This window comes from Rhinoderma darwinii, chromosome 4 (genome assembly GCF_050947455.1).
Source record: "Rhinoderma darwinii isolate aRhiDar2 chromosome 4, aRhiDar2.hap1, whole genome shotgun sequence".
Classification (NCBI taxonomy): Eukaryota; Metazoa; Chordata; class Amphibia; order Anura; family Rhinodermatidae; genus Rhinoderma; species Rhinoderma darwinii.
In genome coordinates this window covers 398,382,766-398,400,675 of record NC_134690.1, presented here as the reverse complement: position 1 = coordinate 398,400,675, position 17,910 = coordinate 398,382,766, and the positions used below count along the sequence as shown (strand labels likewise).

General features: G+C 44.2%; 1 protein-coding gene across 9 annotated transcripts in view; it reads left to right on the top strand.

Moving 5' to 3' along the window:
* The window catches only part of CDC42BPA (CDC42 binding protein kinase alpha), a 177,600-nt gene that overhangs the window by 89,995 nt on the left and 69,695 nt on the right, over positions 1–17,910 (top strand). For all 9 annotated transcript variants that reach the window (XR_012883290.1, XM_075863426.1, XM_075863428.1 and 6 more), the window contains exons 6-11: positions 882–975; positions 3,294–3,494; positions 4,205–4,453; positions 6,434–6,513; positions 6,603–6,769; positions 7,021–7,137. Coding sequence is in view for 8 of the 9 variants with exons in the window: in XM_075863426.1 (XP_075719541.1) it covers positions 882–975; positions 3,294–3,494; positions 4,205–4,453; positions 6,434–6,513; positions 6,603–6,769; positions 7,021–7,137 (908 nt within the window). In the remaining variant the exon portion in view is untranslated. The remainder of the gene's footprint in view (positions 1–881; positions 976–3,293; positions 3,495–4,204; positions 4,454–6,433; positions 6,514–6,602; positions 6,770–7,020; positions 7,138–17,910) is intronic.

Genomic DNA, 17,910 nt, shown 5'->3' with positions numbered 1-17,910 from the left:
CAGACTTTAACCAATAGATCTTTAGCTTTACAGCAAGTTTAATAACATTTCAAAGTCAAAATCGACTTAAAATGTTACATCAGGATTTATACTCCAGTCACATCCGGAGCTGCAATCACAATTCTGCTCACTATTCTGGGAAACTGGCTGCAGCTGACCGACTCTTTTTATATCAGATCTATCCGTGGAGGGGATTCCCCATAAAGAGCGACTTTTGCTCTGTAGGACCAAGCTCGTCCTCCCGTTACACTGACGACCATTGATTATTATATTGGATGTGTAATAATCAATTTCTACTGTAGTTCCCTAGTTGCTGGAGGAAACAGTCATTAAAAAGGATAATGCCGTAGCTTGAAATTTGCATCTTTTACAGAAATTGACATTGCAATATCAAGATGAACTGTGGCAAATGGCATACTCCTCTCTGCTACATCTATACAGCGATGTAGTGCTCCGAAGGTCCAGTGGATGGGTTGTTCCGGTGACTTTAACATCTATTTGTATCTCTGATTGTGATCTAATGATACATATTAAGAGGGAAGTTGTGCTATCTGTTGCTCAGTATAGCAGAGCAGTGTTTGTCTTTTGGCTCAACTCATGTCAATATGACAATGTGCCTTTACATAGGACTGCATGTAATACCTACCGAGTTATCACAAACCATAGCGTTAAATGACCCGTTCGACTCTGCTACATCTGTGTGTATGACCTTATAATCCTGTACGATTTTCTATGCCTGTTTATTGATCTGTTTTTGCGTCGCTCATGTGTGGTATTGAATTGGGGTATTTTCCCCCCTACAATCTCACAACGTCCTTTGAACAGTCATATTTTATTCCCCGCACTTATCCGATTTTTTTTTTCTCGTCTCCTCCCTCCAGAGACATAAAGCCTGATAACATCTTGCTAGATATGAACGGCCACATTCGCCTGGCGGATTTCGGCTCGTGTCTGAAGCTGATGGAAGATGGAACGGTAAGTTGTCGCCGTGTCCTCAGCGGCGGACACGGAAAAAAAAATGAAAATGATCACGTTTATTCCTCATTGGACCGAAGGGAAATACGTAGTACAATGGGGGAGATGTGTCACAACCCCGCAAAGGAAAAGGGGGGCAGTTACCCAGGGCAACCAATCAGAGTCCAACTTTCATTTTGAGGCCCTTTTGAAAATGAAAGCAGTGACCTGTTTGGTTGCCATGGGCAACCACTCCCCGTCTTCCTTAGCCCCGGTTCTGTCTCACTGCGGAGTCCCATCATGATCAGCGGTCAACGCTGGGCAAAGCGGCAACAAATCAGGGGGCTTTTACCGTCTTCCAGATTGAGAGCCAGGCTTTTGTAGGAGCTCTCCCCTTTGGCTAATAGAGTTCCCTATATAGCATCCATAGGCCCCAACATGGACGCGCAAGCCATTATACATAAACGATTGAAACGAACAATAAACAAATTAAAGGGGCAACGCCAACACAAGCGGTAGACCTATAGGCCCTGTTCACACTGAGTTTTTTTACACTTATTTTGACGCGGAAACAGCGCCAAAAGTCGTCCGAAAATGCCTCCCATTGATTTCAATGGGTGGCGGACGTTTTTTTTTACCGCGAGCAGTAAAAAAACGCTTGCAGTAAAGAGAAGCGTCATGCCCTATCTTTGGGCGTTTACGCCTCTGACCTCCCATTGACATCAATGGAAGGCAGAGAAAGCGTATTTCGCAGCGTTTTTGCCCGTGGCACTCAATGGGCGCGAGAGAAAAACGCCACGAAAATCGCCTTAGGCTGGGTTCACACTGAGTTTTTTTTATGAGTTTTTTGGCGCCAAAAAACTGCCAAAAATGGCTCCTATTGATTCTAATGGGAGGCTCGGACGGTTTTCTCCCGCGAGCGGTAAAACCGGCTCGCGGGAGAAGGAAGGGACATGCTCTATCTTCGCGCGATTACTCCTCTGACCTCCCATTGACATCAATGGGAGACAGAGAAAGCGTATTTCGTGGCGTTTTATGCCTGCGGCGCTCAATGGCCGCGGGCGAAAAACGTACGAAAATCGGCGTGCAGGGAGAGGAAAATCTGCCTCAAACTTCCAAACGGAATTTTGAGGCAGATTTTCCGCCTTCAAAAAACTCTGTGTGAACCCGGCCTTAGAGTCCTGAAATAATAATGATCGTGACCGGCTGTTTGTTATGTAGCAGCCATGGCCTCCGTGTCATACAGGCGGATTTTCAGGCGCCACTACCACTTCCGGTTTATTTGTAAAAGGGGCAAGATGGCAGCGGCATCCCAAGTGGATAATAAGAAATCATTGGGGTAGATTTTTCAAAACTGGAAAACCTAGCCTTATCGCCCATGGCAACCAATCAGAGCTCAACTTTCTTAAACCGCTCTGGAAAATGAAAGCTGCGCTGCGATTGGTTACTATCGGCAACGAGGACAATTTTGATAAATATCACTGGTGTCTATGGAGAAGGTCAAGGGCCCATCCATCAGAATTATTTATGTCTCCCTGTCTTATGTCTATGAAGTAAGGGGGGGGGATCAGCGGCTATAAAACTCCACCGGCGCCACTTTTCTCGAGAAATGAGAAAATGAACTCTAACCCTCCCTCCTCCAGCTTGACCGCAAAATATGGGGCGAGGTTCTACCCCTCTTTGAAAGGACTACATTGAGTCAAAAGGACCCGCGGTTGTTCTGAGCCGCCATCTTGAATTCAACCTTCCAATTTAAAGGGGGTCATTCTCCGGTCTTGTGACTCTCCCTCTATACTGTATATATAAGATCGTAAGTGCATATGGCGTAGTGTGTAGAAAATTGTTCATTAACGATTATTTATTCTACTTTGCTAGGACCTTGCGGCTTTTTGTCCCGTTTTCCAATCCAGTGATGTTAGTATTACCGATGCCTTTTTTATTGCTTGTTTTTTTTTTAGCATTATATGACGACTTCAAATTACAAATTTTTTTAAAAAAATCACATGATAGGAAGCTGATATTGAGGAGAGAGCAGTCCACTATGATAAGTCCAGCAATAGGGGTACGAGCAGACGGGGCATGGCTCATGGGCGCACCTCGTTTTGCTCCACTGCATCTGCCTTTGCACACTGAGCACAATTAGGTTCACACTGGAGGATGTCCCTCTGCTCCGACGCTTCTGCACGGATATTGTGCCTCATTGTCTGCGCTTCCAGAATGCACCGGGTGCAGAGGTAAAAGGTCAAGTTGAAGCACAGCATTGCTCCCCTCTTAGGGGGTTGTTGTCGCCCCCACCGTGGTGCTCTCACTTTGTACATTAACACATGTCCTCTCTCTAGGTCCAGTCGTCGGTGGCTGTCGGGACTCCGGACTATATCTCTCCTGAAATTCTCCAGGCTATGGAAGACGGGAAGGGGAAGTACGGCCCGGAGTGTGACTGGTGGTCCCTCGGGGTCTGCATGTATGAAATGCTCTATGGTGAAACGCCATTCTATGCAGAGTCCTTAGTGGAGACTTATGGGAAAATCATGAACCACAAAGTGAGTGTCTTACCCAAGTTTTGCATTGGAAAGTTGTCACGGTCATGTATTGGTCACTAGTACATCTGAAAATTTAAAGGGATTGTCTACTCTTCATATTCCCTACTAGGGTGTATTGAGGTGGAAGAGGGTAGTCCCCCTAATCAAGAACCCCATGTTTTAGCCAAAGCAAAGAGCTGCTAGATAGTTACATCTACCACGTGGGATGTCACCCAACTTTCCTAGGCCTCTGAGTGGCAGATCTGCCATCAATCGCTGCATAGCTAGAAAGATTTGATATTTTAGATTTTAGGCTGTACCCTCGTGGGAGCTGTAATGGTAGCCATATTGGTTGTCACCCAGATTTCCCAGAAATATATCTAGCTATGATTTTATAACGACTTTACAGAATGTTATTATAGTTGTTTTATTATTATTATTGTTATTTTTATTATTATTATTATTATTATTATTATTATTGTTATTTTTATAATTATTATTGTTATTTTTATTTTTATTATTATTATTATTATTATTATTATTATTGTTATTTTTATAATTATTATTGTTATTTTTATTATTATTATAGTTGTTTTATTATTATTATTGTTATTTTTATTATTATTATTGTTGTTACTATTATTATTGTTATTTTTATTATTATTATTATTATTATTATTGTTATTTTTATTATGTCGAGAATTTTTTTTTTCTGTCTTTGTTTTTTTAAGGAGCGGTTCCAATTCCCATCTCAGTTAGCGGACGTCTCTGAAAACGCTAAGGACTTAATAAAAAGGCTCATCTGCAGCCGGGAGCATCGCTTGGGTCAGAACGGGATCGAGGACTTTAAGAATCACCCGTTCTTTGCTGGCATTGACTGGGAAAACATTCGGAACTGTGAAGCACCTTATATCCCAGAAGTCAGCAGCCCGACCGACACGTCCAACTTTGATGTGGACGACGACTGTTTGAAGAACTGTGTAAGTACTTGTCAGCTGAGCGGCTCCATGTCACCGCATGAGATATAGACTTGTATTAACAGTTATCCCTATGGAGGGGTCTGGGCGCCCTCAAATGATGACTAGGATGGACAGGTCCAAGTTTTAAAGGGAAAGGGTTTTCTGGGACTGATCGCTGGGGTCCTACTCCCGACTCCGCGTCTCTTTTATTGTTTACTCTCAACGCCGTCCATCTGGTTGTGGCTGTGCCTGGTACTGCAGCTGACTTCTATTCAATTGAACAGGACTGAGCTGCTCTACCTGGCACAGCCAAGATTAAATGTACGTTGCTGTGTCTGGATAAACATTCAATGGGGTTCGGTACTCCAGAGATCGCTATGGCTCCTTCAAGCAGCTGATCGGCAGGAGTGCCAGGAGTCGGACTCCCACCGATTAGATATTGATGGCTTACCATAACCGTAGGCCGCCAAAATGACACTTCCAGAAAATCCTTTTAAGATTAGGATCTGTTAGACTTGGACACTTGCATTTTACACTCCCTCATCCGTGTACGTGGCTTTAAAAGCTATGTACACCTTTGGAAACTATTATAAATATTATTATTATTATTCTTTTATTTATTTTTTAGAAATATAACTGTGTATCAGTGTGATTAGTGTAACTTTGTAATTAATTTTTATTAAAAATTATTCCAACTTTTTGAGATACAGCTGCTTTGTATCCTGTATACAGAGCATCTGTATTGTTCGCTAAGACCACAATCCGTCATGTCAGAAGGACTGACGGGTTCAGTGATGCAGGATCAAGTTCTTATCGATCACATCTTAGTTATGAATGTAGATGTGATCGATAACTGCTGTCAGTGAACCCGTTAGTGCTGCTGTTCTGACGGTTACAGGTTTCAGCGCTAGATACAGCTGCTCTTTATACAGGAAACAAAGCAGCTGTATCTGAAAAAGTAAAAATAACTTTTAATAAAAAGTCATTACAAAGTTGCACCAATCACACTTATACACATTTTGATATGTATGTATATATATAATTGTTTTCAAAGGTGTACATAGCTTTTAGGGATTAGCTGAAGGAGTTAATCTGTATGCACACAATTTATCATTGGAGTCACATATACAAATGTGGCAGCATAAATAAAATTTGTCCCTAGAATCTACTGTGCATATGAATATTAAAAACTTTGAGCACATTGAGTGCAGACTTAGGGCTCGTCCACACGCTGCGGAATTGCCGCATTTTTTCCGTCCGGAATTCGGACGGAAAAAAACGCAGCAGAATACAGTAGCCGCATAATGGATGAGATTTAACAAATCTCATCCACACGTGTAAAAATTCAGAGCAGAAATTGACCTGCTGTGTGTATATTTCGGACCGCAGCGCGTCAATTCCTGCTGCGGAAAGTGTCCAGAATTGCGGCATTTTTCAGAGTAAATGTCTCCATCCCCCAACATTGCGAAAAACGCTGCAAAATACGCACCATTTTGGTGCGTTTTTGCCGCAGCGGAATGTCTATTTTCAACAGAATTGCTGAATAAATTTTCTGCAGCAATTCCATTGTGTGTGGACAAGCCCTTATGGTTACCGAGGTTAAATTCCCCAGAGGAAGGGGCTATGACAAAAAATTTTCTTGGAGAAGCTTTGACATATGGATAAGGTTACGTAACGAATTCAACGTTTTCCGGGGGCAGCATTGTAGCTTGCATTGCCTGACCCTCCCGCACCATTGGGCCCCTTTATGACACAGGACCCAAGTGCAATGGCCGCCCCCTGCCTAACCTCCCCATAAATGTCACCTGGGAGTTTCGGAGAAAGTTGCGCTCAATCCTTAGTCTCTGTTTTCATTGAACGGTAGGAGAATAGCGCAACCTAAAACCTGCGTCACGTCTTGCTCTCTCCTTATGAATGTTTTATATTCTCCGCAGGAGCATCTCTTGGGAATCTCTCGTATCTTACACAATATCTGTCCCTGTTTGTTTTACCCTCTTGTAGGAGACGATGCCTCCATCGACTCACACTGGATTTTCTGGGCACCATCTCCCGTTTGTGGGGTTCACTTACACAAGTAACTGGTAAGTGGCGGTACATGTGACTTTTTATTGATAACGGGTGGCGGTGATATTCCCGATCCCCCGGTTGTGAATCCGTTGTTCTCCGTCAGTGTACTTTCAGACAGAAGTCATCTGCGATACACCTTAGGAAAGTCCAGCACGGACCTGGACGCCAATGTCCAGCGGACTCTAGAAGACAGCCTGGCCACCGAGGCGTACGAGAGGCGGATACGTCGCCTAGAACAAGAGAAAGTGGAACTGAGCAGAAAGCTGCAAGGTAACGGGGGTGACGGGAACCAGCCCTGATAAAGAGGGGGTCCGAGTAGGAAAACTCCCTTTCCAAATGCAGTCAGCCATGGCAAACCGCTGGTCTCCAGGTGACTGGCTGCTGGCGGAATATATATCTTCCTTATATACCCTCTTGACTATTCAGCAGCGTTAAGGTGGTGCGCACGCTTTCGCGCCATGGTGAACGGGGCTCTATATATAACGGCGTTAAAATTTGCATACATTTTTTTTCCCCCCCAGAATCCACCCAGGCTGTCCAGGCTCTGCAGTATTCCTCAGTAGACGGCCCCGTTACTACAAGCAAAGACGTGGAAATTAAATCCTTAAAGGACGAAATAGACAAGTTGAAGACACAAGGTAGAATGTTTTGCTTTTTTCTTGTATCCCCTTGTCTTCAATGGGGTTGTCCAGAAGTAGAAAATCGTGGCTGCTCTCCCAAAAAAAACAGTGCCACGCTATCCACAGGTTGTGTCTGGTAATGCAGCTCAGCCCAATTCAAGTGAACAGGGTTGATCTGCAATACCACAAACAACCTGTGGAAAGGAGTGGCGCTGTTTTTGAAAAAAAGCAGCCATGTTTTTCTGACCCTGGACAATCCCTTTAAAACATTTAATTTCTACATCTATATCGCTACCAAATACCAACAATGAACAGTTGGGGTTGGTTTTCATTGTAGACGTTTTGGATAGTTTATTTTGTTCATGTCTGCGTCACAGACAACTTCATGTCCAGTGGACTAATCCTCTCATTAAACGTGTTGTACAGGATTAGCAAAACATGTCTGCTTCCTTCCAAAAACAGCACCACCCCTGTCCACAGGTTATGGGTAGTATTGCCGGTCAGCCCGTTTTTCTTCAATGGAGCTGAACTGCAATACCAGACGCAATCCATGGACAGGTGTGGCGCTGTTATTGAAGAAAGCAGCTGTGTTTTTCCAATACTAGACAACACCGTTAACATGCTGAACATACAGCCGATAAATATATAAATGTGTATGGTCTTTAGATCAAAGGACAGTAGCAATCTAGTTTGTTTGGAAAGGGGGGCATTTAATGGGCTTTTTGACCCCTAATAAATGTTTCCTACAGACCATATAAATATGTAATCAAATTCATCGCCGTTCCTGTGGTCATCGCTGCGTCATGACGTGTGGCCAAGAGTCACAACATATGACCACGGCAGCCAATAACTTGCCGTCCGTTGTCTTAAAGGGCAACTAAGCTTTCTGAAAACCTTTAATATGTCATAGTGACATGTCAGAAGTTTTAAACTGTGGGGGTTCGAGCACTGAGACCCCCACCGATCGCTAAAACTAAGCAGCCGGAGCACTCGGGTGAGCGCTGTGCCGCTTCGTTTCTGATCAGCTTTCCTCGGAAAGCCTAGTGAGCGGTTTGCGGACTCATAGACTTTCTATTGAGCCCGTACACTGCTCCGAAACTAGGTCGATCAGAAACGAAGCAGCACAATTCCCACCCGAGTGCTTCTGCCGATTGGTGGAGTCTCAGTGCTCGTACCCCACTGATCAAAACTTCTGACATGTCACAAGTTTTTTGAAAGTTTAGTTACCCTTTAAGGGAACGTCCACACAGTCTAAACACTGCAGAATTTACGTCCAGATTTTCCGTGCGCAAATTCCGCAGCGTATTGTAGTAGCAGCAACGTGGATGAGATTTGAACAAATGTCACCCCCACACTGCAGAAAAAACAGCAGAGAACACGGGCGGAAAGAAGGTTATACAGTGAGGTCCAGAATTATTTGGACAGTGACACAATCGTCATGATTTGGGCTCCGCTGCCACCACCCTTAACGGGTGACGTCACTCCGGCCGCTGTGTTGATCTTCAATTCTTTTCCGGGTATAGAACACGTCACTTGTGACGTGCCGTGTATGGGCTGGTCTGTTGTACTGCCCGTAACGCACATGTGCGGTCCCTGCTGTTATCTTGAGAACAGCAGGGACCGCGAGAACAGCAGGGACCACGCATGCGCATTACGGGGTGTTCAGCAGAACAACCCATACACGGCACGTCACAAGTGACGTGTTGTATACCCGGAAAAGAATTGAAGATCAACACAGCGGCCGGAGATTTACGTCACCCGTCAAGTACCCCACGGCAGGATCTGGAAACGGGGCCACTTTGGAAAATGTAAGTATATTACAAATGTATTTATATTAATAAATTACAGGCATTAACACAAAGTCATTTTATCTCGGACAACCCCTTTCAATTTTCTCTTCAGCAAGTGAAATGCAGCTCGATCGGGTTGAGATCTGGTGACTCGGCCATTGCAGAATATTCCACTTCTTTGCCTTATAAACTCCTGGGTTGCTTTCGCAGTATGTTTTGGGTCATTGTCATCTGTCCTGTGAAGCGACGTCCAATCACCTGCTGCATTTGGTTGAATCTGAGCAGAAAGTAAATCCCTGAAAACTTTAGATTTCATCCGGCTGCTTCTGTCTTCAGTCACATCATCAATAAACACTAGTCACCCAGTGCCTTTGGCAGCCATACATGCCCATGCCATAACAATGCCCCCACCATGCCATCACACTGCCTCCACCGTGCCATCACACTGCCCCCACCATGCCATCACACTGCCTCCACCATGCCATCACACTGCCCCCACCATGCCATCACACTGCCCCCACCATGCCATCACACTGCCTCCACCGTGCCATCACACTGCCCCCACCGTGCCATCACACTGCCCCCACCGTGCCATCACACTGCCTCCACCGTGCCATCACACTGCCTCCACCGTGCCATCACACTGCCTCCACCGTGCCATCACACTGCCCCCACCGTGCCATCACACTGCCCCCACCGTGCCATCACACTGCCCCCACCATGCCATCACACTGCCTCCACCATGCCATCACACTGCCTCCACCATGCCATCACACTGCCCCCACCATGCCATCACACTGCCTCCAACATGCCATCACACTGCCCCCACCATGCCATCACACTGCCCCCACCATGCCATCACACTGCCTCCACCATGCCATCACCCTGCCTCCGCCATGTGCTACAGAGGATGCGGTGGCTTTGGATCATGAGCCGTTCCAAGCCTTCTCCATACTTTCTTCCTCCCATCATTCTGGTCCAGGTTGATCTTAGTTTCATGCTGGTCCAGAACTGGGCGGCTTCTTTACATGTTGTTTGGTCTAATCCGGTCTTTCTATTTTTGGGGCTGATTAATGGTTTGCACCTTGTGATGAACCCTCTCTATTTGCTCTCATGAAGTCTTCTCTTTATGGTAGACTTAGATACTGATCCACCTACTTCCAGGAGATTGCTCTTCACTTGGGTAGATGTTGTGAAGGGGTTTTTCTTCACCATGGAAAGGATTCTGCGATCATCCACCACTGTTTGTCTTCCGTGGACGTCCAGGTCTTTTGGAGTTCACCAGATCACCAGTGCTCTCTTTTTTTTCTAGAATGTACTAAACTGTTGATTTGGCCACTCCTAACATTTGTGTTTCTCTCTGATGGATTTCTTCTTTTTTTTTTCGGCCTAACGATGGTCGGTTTCACTTGCATTGAGAGCTCCTTTCACCTCATGTTGTGGGTTCACAGCAACAGCTTCCAAATGCAAATGCCGCACCTGGAATAAACTCCAGACCTTTTACCTGCTTAATTGATGTTGGATTAACAAGGGAATAGCCCAATGCAGCCCATTAAATAGCTTGTGAGATATCTGTCCAATTACCTTTGGTCCCTTGAAAAAGAGGCAGCTGCATATTAAAGAGCTGTAATTCCTAAACCCTTCCTCAAATTAGGATGTGAATCCCCTCAAATTAAAGCTGAGAGTCTGCACTTTAAGCCCATATTGATGATATAACCGTGTATTCAATATGTAAACAGCTAAAATGACAAAACGTGTCTCACTGTCCAAATAATTCCAGACCTGACTGTATACGTGTATATCAATACAGTGACTGCAGGGCGGGGACCGTACGCGCAAATAAAGTCATGTGAATAATTTAATTTGATCCGTGTCCGTAGATTAACTCAGGGAAATCTTCCTTTCCCCAACTAATTTGCGACAAGCACTTTTCTCCTGGAATTGGTGTTGCCTGTGTTTTGTAGATGGGCATTAGACAGATCAGCTCATATCTGGAGTCTGGGCCGCAGGATGTGTGCCAGGTCTCTGGATATTCGTGTAAGACCTGATTCTATTTAATGAACTCAGCTGGGAGCAGATACTCCGATACTGTAATTCGTTTAGTTAGGCCTAATGAAATGCCAGCAAAGTGCCACCTGGGCGCTGCCAAATCGGTCAACTGTATGTTCTTAAAGAGGAATTACACCCATTAGATATTTATCGTGAAATTCCCGTGGACACGAAACTTGTATCCAGCAGAGAAATGCAGCCTGAACATATCCAGATTTTGCTTAGGTGACGCATCAGCTAAACTCGTACTGATTGTGAGAGCTACATTACAACTTCTACTCCAGTCCCATCCAGAGCTGCAGTCAGAATTCTGCTGGCTGAGAATGGGTGCACACTGATGTTTCAAAATGCATGCCTTGTATAGACCATATTGAACTTACACAGTCTTCGAGTGAGATGTGAGGTATCCCCCACCCTGAGAAGGAAAGAGGAATTGTGCTGAATTGTGAATACAGCTCTGGATGATCAGAATTGGAGTTTTATCATCAGAGCTGCAAATGTATACAGCAGAATAAAATGCTGGGCACTTTGCTGCAGTTTATCACTTTCAGCATTGCACATAGGACTCTGGGGTTACTGTGCAGTTCTCACGCAGAATATAAAGGCGATGTTCTGCAGAGAATGTGGAAACAATCTGCTCCAGTGATTCCCGCATTCTGCTGCCCGGATAGTAACGTGCTCTGCTCCATACACATCTGCTTTCTTTAACTGAGTTTCCCATTGTTGGACACATGTGGTGATAACAGAGACCATTCACTGTGTAACGGGCATTCCTCCAGCGCCGGACTGTAATGAGTGTATGACAAGACGCCGCCATGTGTAGTCACTGACTCATGAGGGAGAGGCGGCATCATCTGACAAAGGCGATTCAGCGAAATTTCTGCCCAGTCTGTTAGAGCTGCCCTCTCTTGCTGGATACATTATCTATCTATGGTTGATCTTATTAGTCTCTGCTGTCCTGCCCATGCCACCTGTCCGCAGCACCTGTCTGCTTCCCCTGCCCGCAGCACCTGTCTGCTTCCCCTGCCCGCAGCACCTGTCAGCTTCCCCTGCCCGCAGCACCTGTCAGCTTCCCCTGCCCGCAGCACCTGTCTGCTTCCCCTGCCCGCAGCACCTGTCTGCTTCCCCTGCCCGCAGCACCTGTCTGCTTCCCCTGCCCGCAGCACCTGTCTTCTTCCCCTGCCCGCAGCACCTGTCTTCTTCCCCTGCCCGCAGCACCTGTCTTCTTAACCTGCCCGCAGCACCTGTCTTTTTCCCCTGCCCGCAGCACCTGTCTTCTTAACCTGCCCGCAGCACCTGTCTTCTTCCCCTGCCCGCAGCACCTGTCTGCTTCCCCTGCCCGCAGCACCTGTCTGCTTCCCCTGCCCGCAGCACCTGTCTGCTTCCCCTGCCCGCAGCACCTGTCTGCTTCCCCTGCCCGCAGCACCTGTCTGCTTCCCCTGCCCGCAGCACCTGTCTTCTTCCCCTGCCCGCAGCACCTGTCTGCTTCCCCTGCCCGCAGCACCTGTCTTCTTTCCTCTGCCTGCAACACCTTTCAGCTTCCCCTGCCCGCAGCACCTGTCTGCTTCCCCTGCCCGCAGCACCTGTCTGCTTCCCCTGCCCGCAGCACCTGTCTGCTTCCCCTGCCCGCAGCACCTGTCTGCTTCCCCTGCCCGCAGCACCTGTCTTCTTCCCCTGCCCGCAGCACCTGTCTGCTTCCCCTGCCCGCAGCACCTGTCTTCTTTCCTCTGCCTGCAACACCTTTCAGCTTCCCCTGCCCGCAGCACCTGTCTTCTTAACCTGCCCGCAGCACCTGTCTTCTTAACCTGCTCGCAGCACCTGTCTTCTTAACCTGCCCGCAGCACCTGTCTTTCCCCTGCCCGCAGCACCTGTCTTCTTAACCTGCCCGCAGCACCTGTCTTCTTCCCCTGCCCGCAGCACCTGTCTGCTTCCCCTGCCCGCAGCACCTGTCTGCTTCCCCTGCCCGCAGCACCTGTCTGCTTCCCCTGCCCGCAGCACCTGTCTTCTTCCCCTGCCCGCAGCACCTGTCTGCTTCCCCTGCCCGCAGCACCTGTCTTCTTTCCTCTGCCTGCAACACCTTTCAGCTTCCCCTGCCCGCAGCACCTTTCAGCTTCCCCTGCCCGCAGCACCTGTCGGCTTCCCCTGCCCGCAGCACCTGTCGGCTTCCCCTGCCCGCAGCACCTGTCTTCTTCCCTCTGCCTGCAACACCTGTCTGCTTCTCCTGCCTGCGGCACCTTTCTTCTACCCCTTCGTTCGGCACCTGTCTGCTGCACCTGTCTTGTTCCCCTGCATGCGGCACCTGTCTGCTTGTCCTGCCCGTGGCACCTGTCTGCTTGTCCTGCCCGTGGCACCTGCCTGCTTGTCCTTGCACTGTCCTATGAGTTTCATTCCTTTCCTACACCTTGCTTGAGGCATTGTGCTGATCTCTGGCATAATCAGTTTCTTCCGTCCTGCGGGTGTCATGGTCCCTGTTACCCGCCCTGGCTGTGGCATCTGTCCCCCCTGTCTTCTTTGTTTGCTGACTGCATGTAATCCTCCTTATTCTACTTGTTTGCCTTCTGCTGTCCTTCCTTTCATGTCGTTGCTCTTTTTGCATGGTCTTTTCTCTGCTTCTAGGCTGCACCTCCTTGTTTGTGATCAGGTTGACTCTTGGAGTATCAGTCCTATCATCCTCTGTGTATGGCTTTACTGCCCTGCCTGCCGCCGATTTTACATCCAGCCAACGGCACCCTCCACACTGTTAGGTGCTGTTCACATCTGTTTAGTAGCTTCTGTATATAATAGAAGCCACTGTGCGGTGCCTGGATCTATCGTACGACAGATACTAACATTGCCCGATGGACCTCATTGACTTATAATAAGTGCCGTTGTGGTGTCCCTCATTTTGATGGGAAGAATAAGCTGCGTGCTGTCTCAAACCGAAATGTGAACAGATCCTTAAAGTGTTTTTCCGGTTTTATGTAACCCAATCTTAATAATTGTAGAATGACAAGTCCTACAACTTTCTAATATACTCTGTGTTTCAATTCCTCACCATTTTCAAGATCTCTGCTTGCTATTTGTGAATGGCAACATTCTTGTTTACAGCCAGAAGATGAAAACCTAACCTATACAGACCTAATACATCTCACATCTGACGGTTTGTTACAATTGTATCCAGTGAAGACAATCATGTGTGAGCTAAACAGTCTGGACTCCAGGCTGACACATTTTACCTGCACTGATACATTGTAACAAACTATCAGGGCAGGAGGGACATTTGTGCTGCTGATTTATTTTCGTACCTCGACTATATGCAATGGCGGCAAACCCTCAGCTTTGAGACGTATTAGGTCAGGACTGGTTTGCTGATGTAAACAAGAATGTTCCCATTCACTGAAAGCAAGTAAAGATCTTACAAATAAAGAGGAATTGAAACACAAAGGATATTAGAAAGTTACAGAACTTTTTATTATGCAGTGAACAAACGTTATATAAAATGGGAAAAACCCTTTAAGGTTCTCGATGCAGAAACCATTATGGAGCAGCTGAACCGCAGAGCGAGTGCCCCCCAATTATATATGAACTGCTGCCGCTGGAGATGTCTGTGCAGTGACTCACTAGACTCATAAAGCCGGAGCTGCCTCACGCATGTGTTTCCAATCCAGGCCGAGCGAGGAAGACTTCTGATGTTTCGGTAACACAGGAGAACTTTTTTTTTTTTAGGATCCCTGCTCTGCCGGTGCCAGTTCTGTGAACGATAACACAGAGAGCGGATTTGTCTTGGCTCGGAGCAATGACAAGTAAACGTTCTCCTGGAGAAAGCTGCGCTCTGCCGATCCAGCTACTCCTTCCCGTACGCAACGTATTATTACATTGATTCATGTCGCACAGATTCCAGACAAATTTTTATTTCTAATCCTGCCAAATCCCAATATTTCATATCGCCGGCAATTATAAGTTCCGCTGGCCGCACCTTCCTATTTGTGAGCGTTCAGCCGTCTAACGCTCTAGGAATCTCACTTTGTGCGTTTAGGTTGAGCAGAATTTCGATCACGTTCTTTGGGGTTTGTCTTATATTTTTTATAGGTTTTGGATTTTTCTTTACAAGAAGCTCGTTAGTAGACAAGACGAGATAGCCAAAGTCTCTGAGCGTCAAACCACAGCTTCTCACCGGAGGGGGCAGGGAGTCGTTGCCGCATCCCGGAATCCTCCTCTGCAGTCAGACACGTTACTTAGATAAATTCCATTCTCATACTGCTTTTATATGATTCGGTCATAGGATTACATTGGCTACAAAACAGGAAAAAGTAAATCCATCTAAAATGAGTAATACCCCTATTATTGTATTGCTAGTAATATTTTTCTTTAGGTGTTCACCATATACTACACTAATAGCAGTAGTAATCTACCAAAGTATTAGATTCTTTAGTGGACATGTAATTGTAAAGCTGTGAGGATCCAGGTCACCATCCACATCAATGTTAATACTGACTTGAATAGTGACAGCTATGTGTGTCTGTATGTGGACATTGATGTGGAAAGGGATTTGGATCCATATGTTCTTATGTATGAGAAGACTGAACAAGGTCTGACCACTGGCAGAAACTGTTGTGATGAGGACAGAGGAACTACAGCATTTGGCTCTGAGAGTAGTAAGCTATTAAAACTTTTTCATTTGCACCGTTTATAAAAGACTTTTCCTAGTTTTAGCCCATGAACATAATACTGCCCCTGTATACCAGAATATACCTACTATAATACTGCCCCTATATACCAGAATATACCTACTATAATACTGCCCCTATATACAAGAATATACCTACTATAATACTGCCCCTCTATACAAGAATATAACTACTATAATACTGCCCCTATATACAAGAATATACCTACTATAATACTGCCCCCTATATACAAGAATATACCTACTATAATACTGCCCCTATATACCAGAATATAACTACTATAATACTGCCCCTATATACCAGAATATAACTACTATAATACTGCCTCTTTTATATACAAGAATATAACTACTATAATACTGCCCCTATATACAAGAATATAACTACTATAATACTACCCCTATATACAAGAATATAACTACTATAATACTGCCCCTATATACAAGAATATAACTACTATAATACTGCCCCCTATATACAAGAATATAACTGCTATAATACTGCCCCCTATATACAAGAATATAACTACTATAATACTGCCCCCTATATAGAAGAATATAACTACTATAATACTGCCCCCTATATACAAGAATATAACTACTATAACACTGCTCCTATATACAAGAATATAACTACTGTAATACTGCTCCTATATACAAGAATATAACTACTATAATACTGCCCCTATATACCAGAATATAACTACTATAATACTGCCCCTATATACAAGAATATAACTACTATAATACTGCCCCTATATACAAGAATATAACTACTATAATGCTGCTCCTATATACAAGAATATAACTACTATAATACTGCTCCTATATACAAGAATATAACTACTATAATACTGCCCCTATATACCAGAATATAACTACTATAATACTGCCCCTATATACAAGAATATAACTACTATAATACTGCCCCTATATACCAGAATATAACTACTATAATACTGCCTCTTATATACAAGAATATAACTACTATAATACTGCCCCTATATACAAGAATATAGCTACTATAATACTGCTCCTATATACAAGAATATAACTACTATAACACTGCTCCTATATACAAGAATATAACTACTATAATACTGCTCCTATATACAAGAATATAACTACTATAATACTGCCCCTATATACCAGAATATAACTACTATAATACTGCCGCTATATACAAGAATATAACTACTATAATACTGCCCCTATATACAAGAATATAACTACTATAATACTGCTCCTATATACAAGAATATAACTACTATAATACTGCCCCTATATACCAGAATATAACTACTATAATACTGCCCCTATATACAAGAATATAACTACTATAATACTGCCCCTATATACCAGAATATAACTACTATAATACTGCCTCTTATATACAAGAATATAACTACTATAATACTGCCCCTATATACAAGAATATAGCTACTATAATACTGCCCCTATATACAAGAATATAACTACTATAATACTGCTCCTATATACAAGAATATTACTACTATAATACTGCCCCTATATACCAGAATATAACTACTATAATACTGCCCCTATATACAAGAATATAACTACTATAATACTGCCCCTATATACCAGAATATAACTACTATAATACTGCCTCTTATATACAAGAATATAACTACTATAATACTGCCCCTATATACAAGAATATAGCTACTATAATACTGCCCCTATATACAAGAATATAACTACTATAATACTGCTCCTATATACAAGAATATTACTACTATAATACTGCCCCCTATATTCAAAAATATAACTATAATACTGCCCCTATATACAGGAATATAGCTACTATAATACTGCCCCTATATACAAGAATATAACTACTATAATACTGCACCTATATACAAGAATATAGCTACTATAATACTGCCCCTATATACAGGAATATAACTACTATAAAACTGCTCCTATATACAAGAATATAACTACTATAATACTGCCCCTATATACAAGAATATAACTACTATAATACTGCTCCTATATACAAGAATATTACTACTATAATACTGCCCCCTGTATACAAGAATATAACTACTATAATACTGCCCCTATATACAAGAATATAACTACTATAATACTGCCCCCTATATACAAGAATATTACTACTATAATACTGACCTCTATATACAAGAATATTACTACTATAATACTGCCCCCTATGTACAAGAATATAACTACTATAATACTGCTCCTATATACAAGAATATAACTACTATAATACTGCCCCTATATACAAGAATATAACTA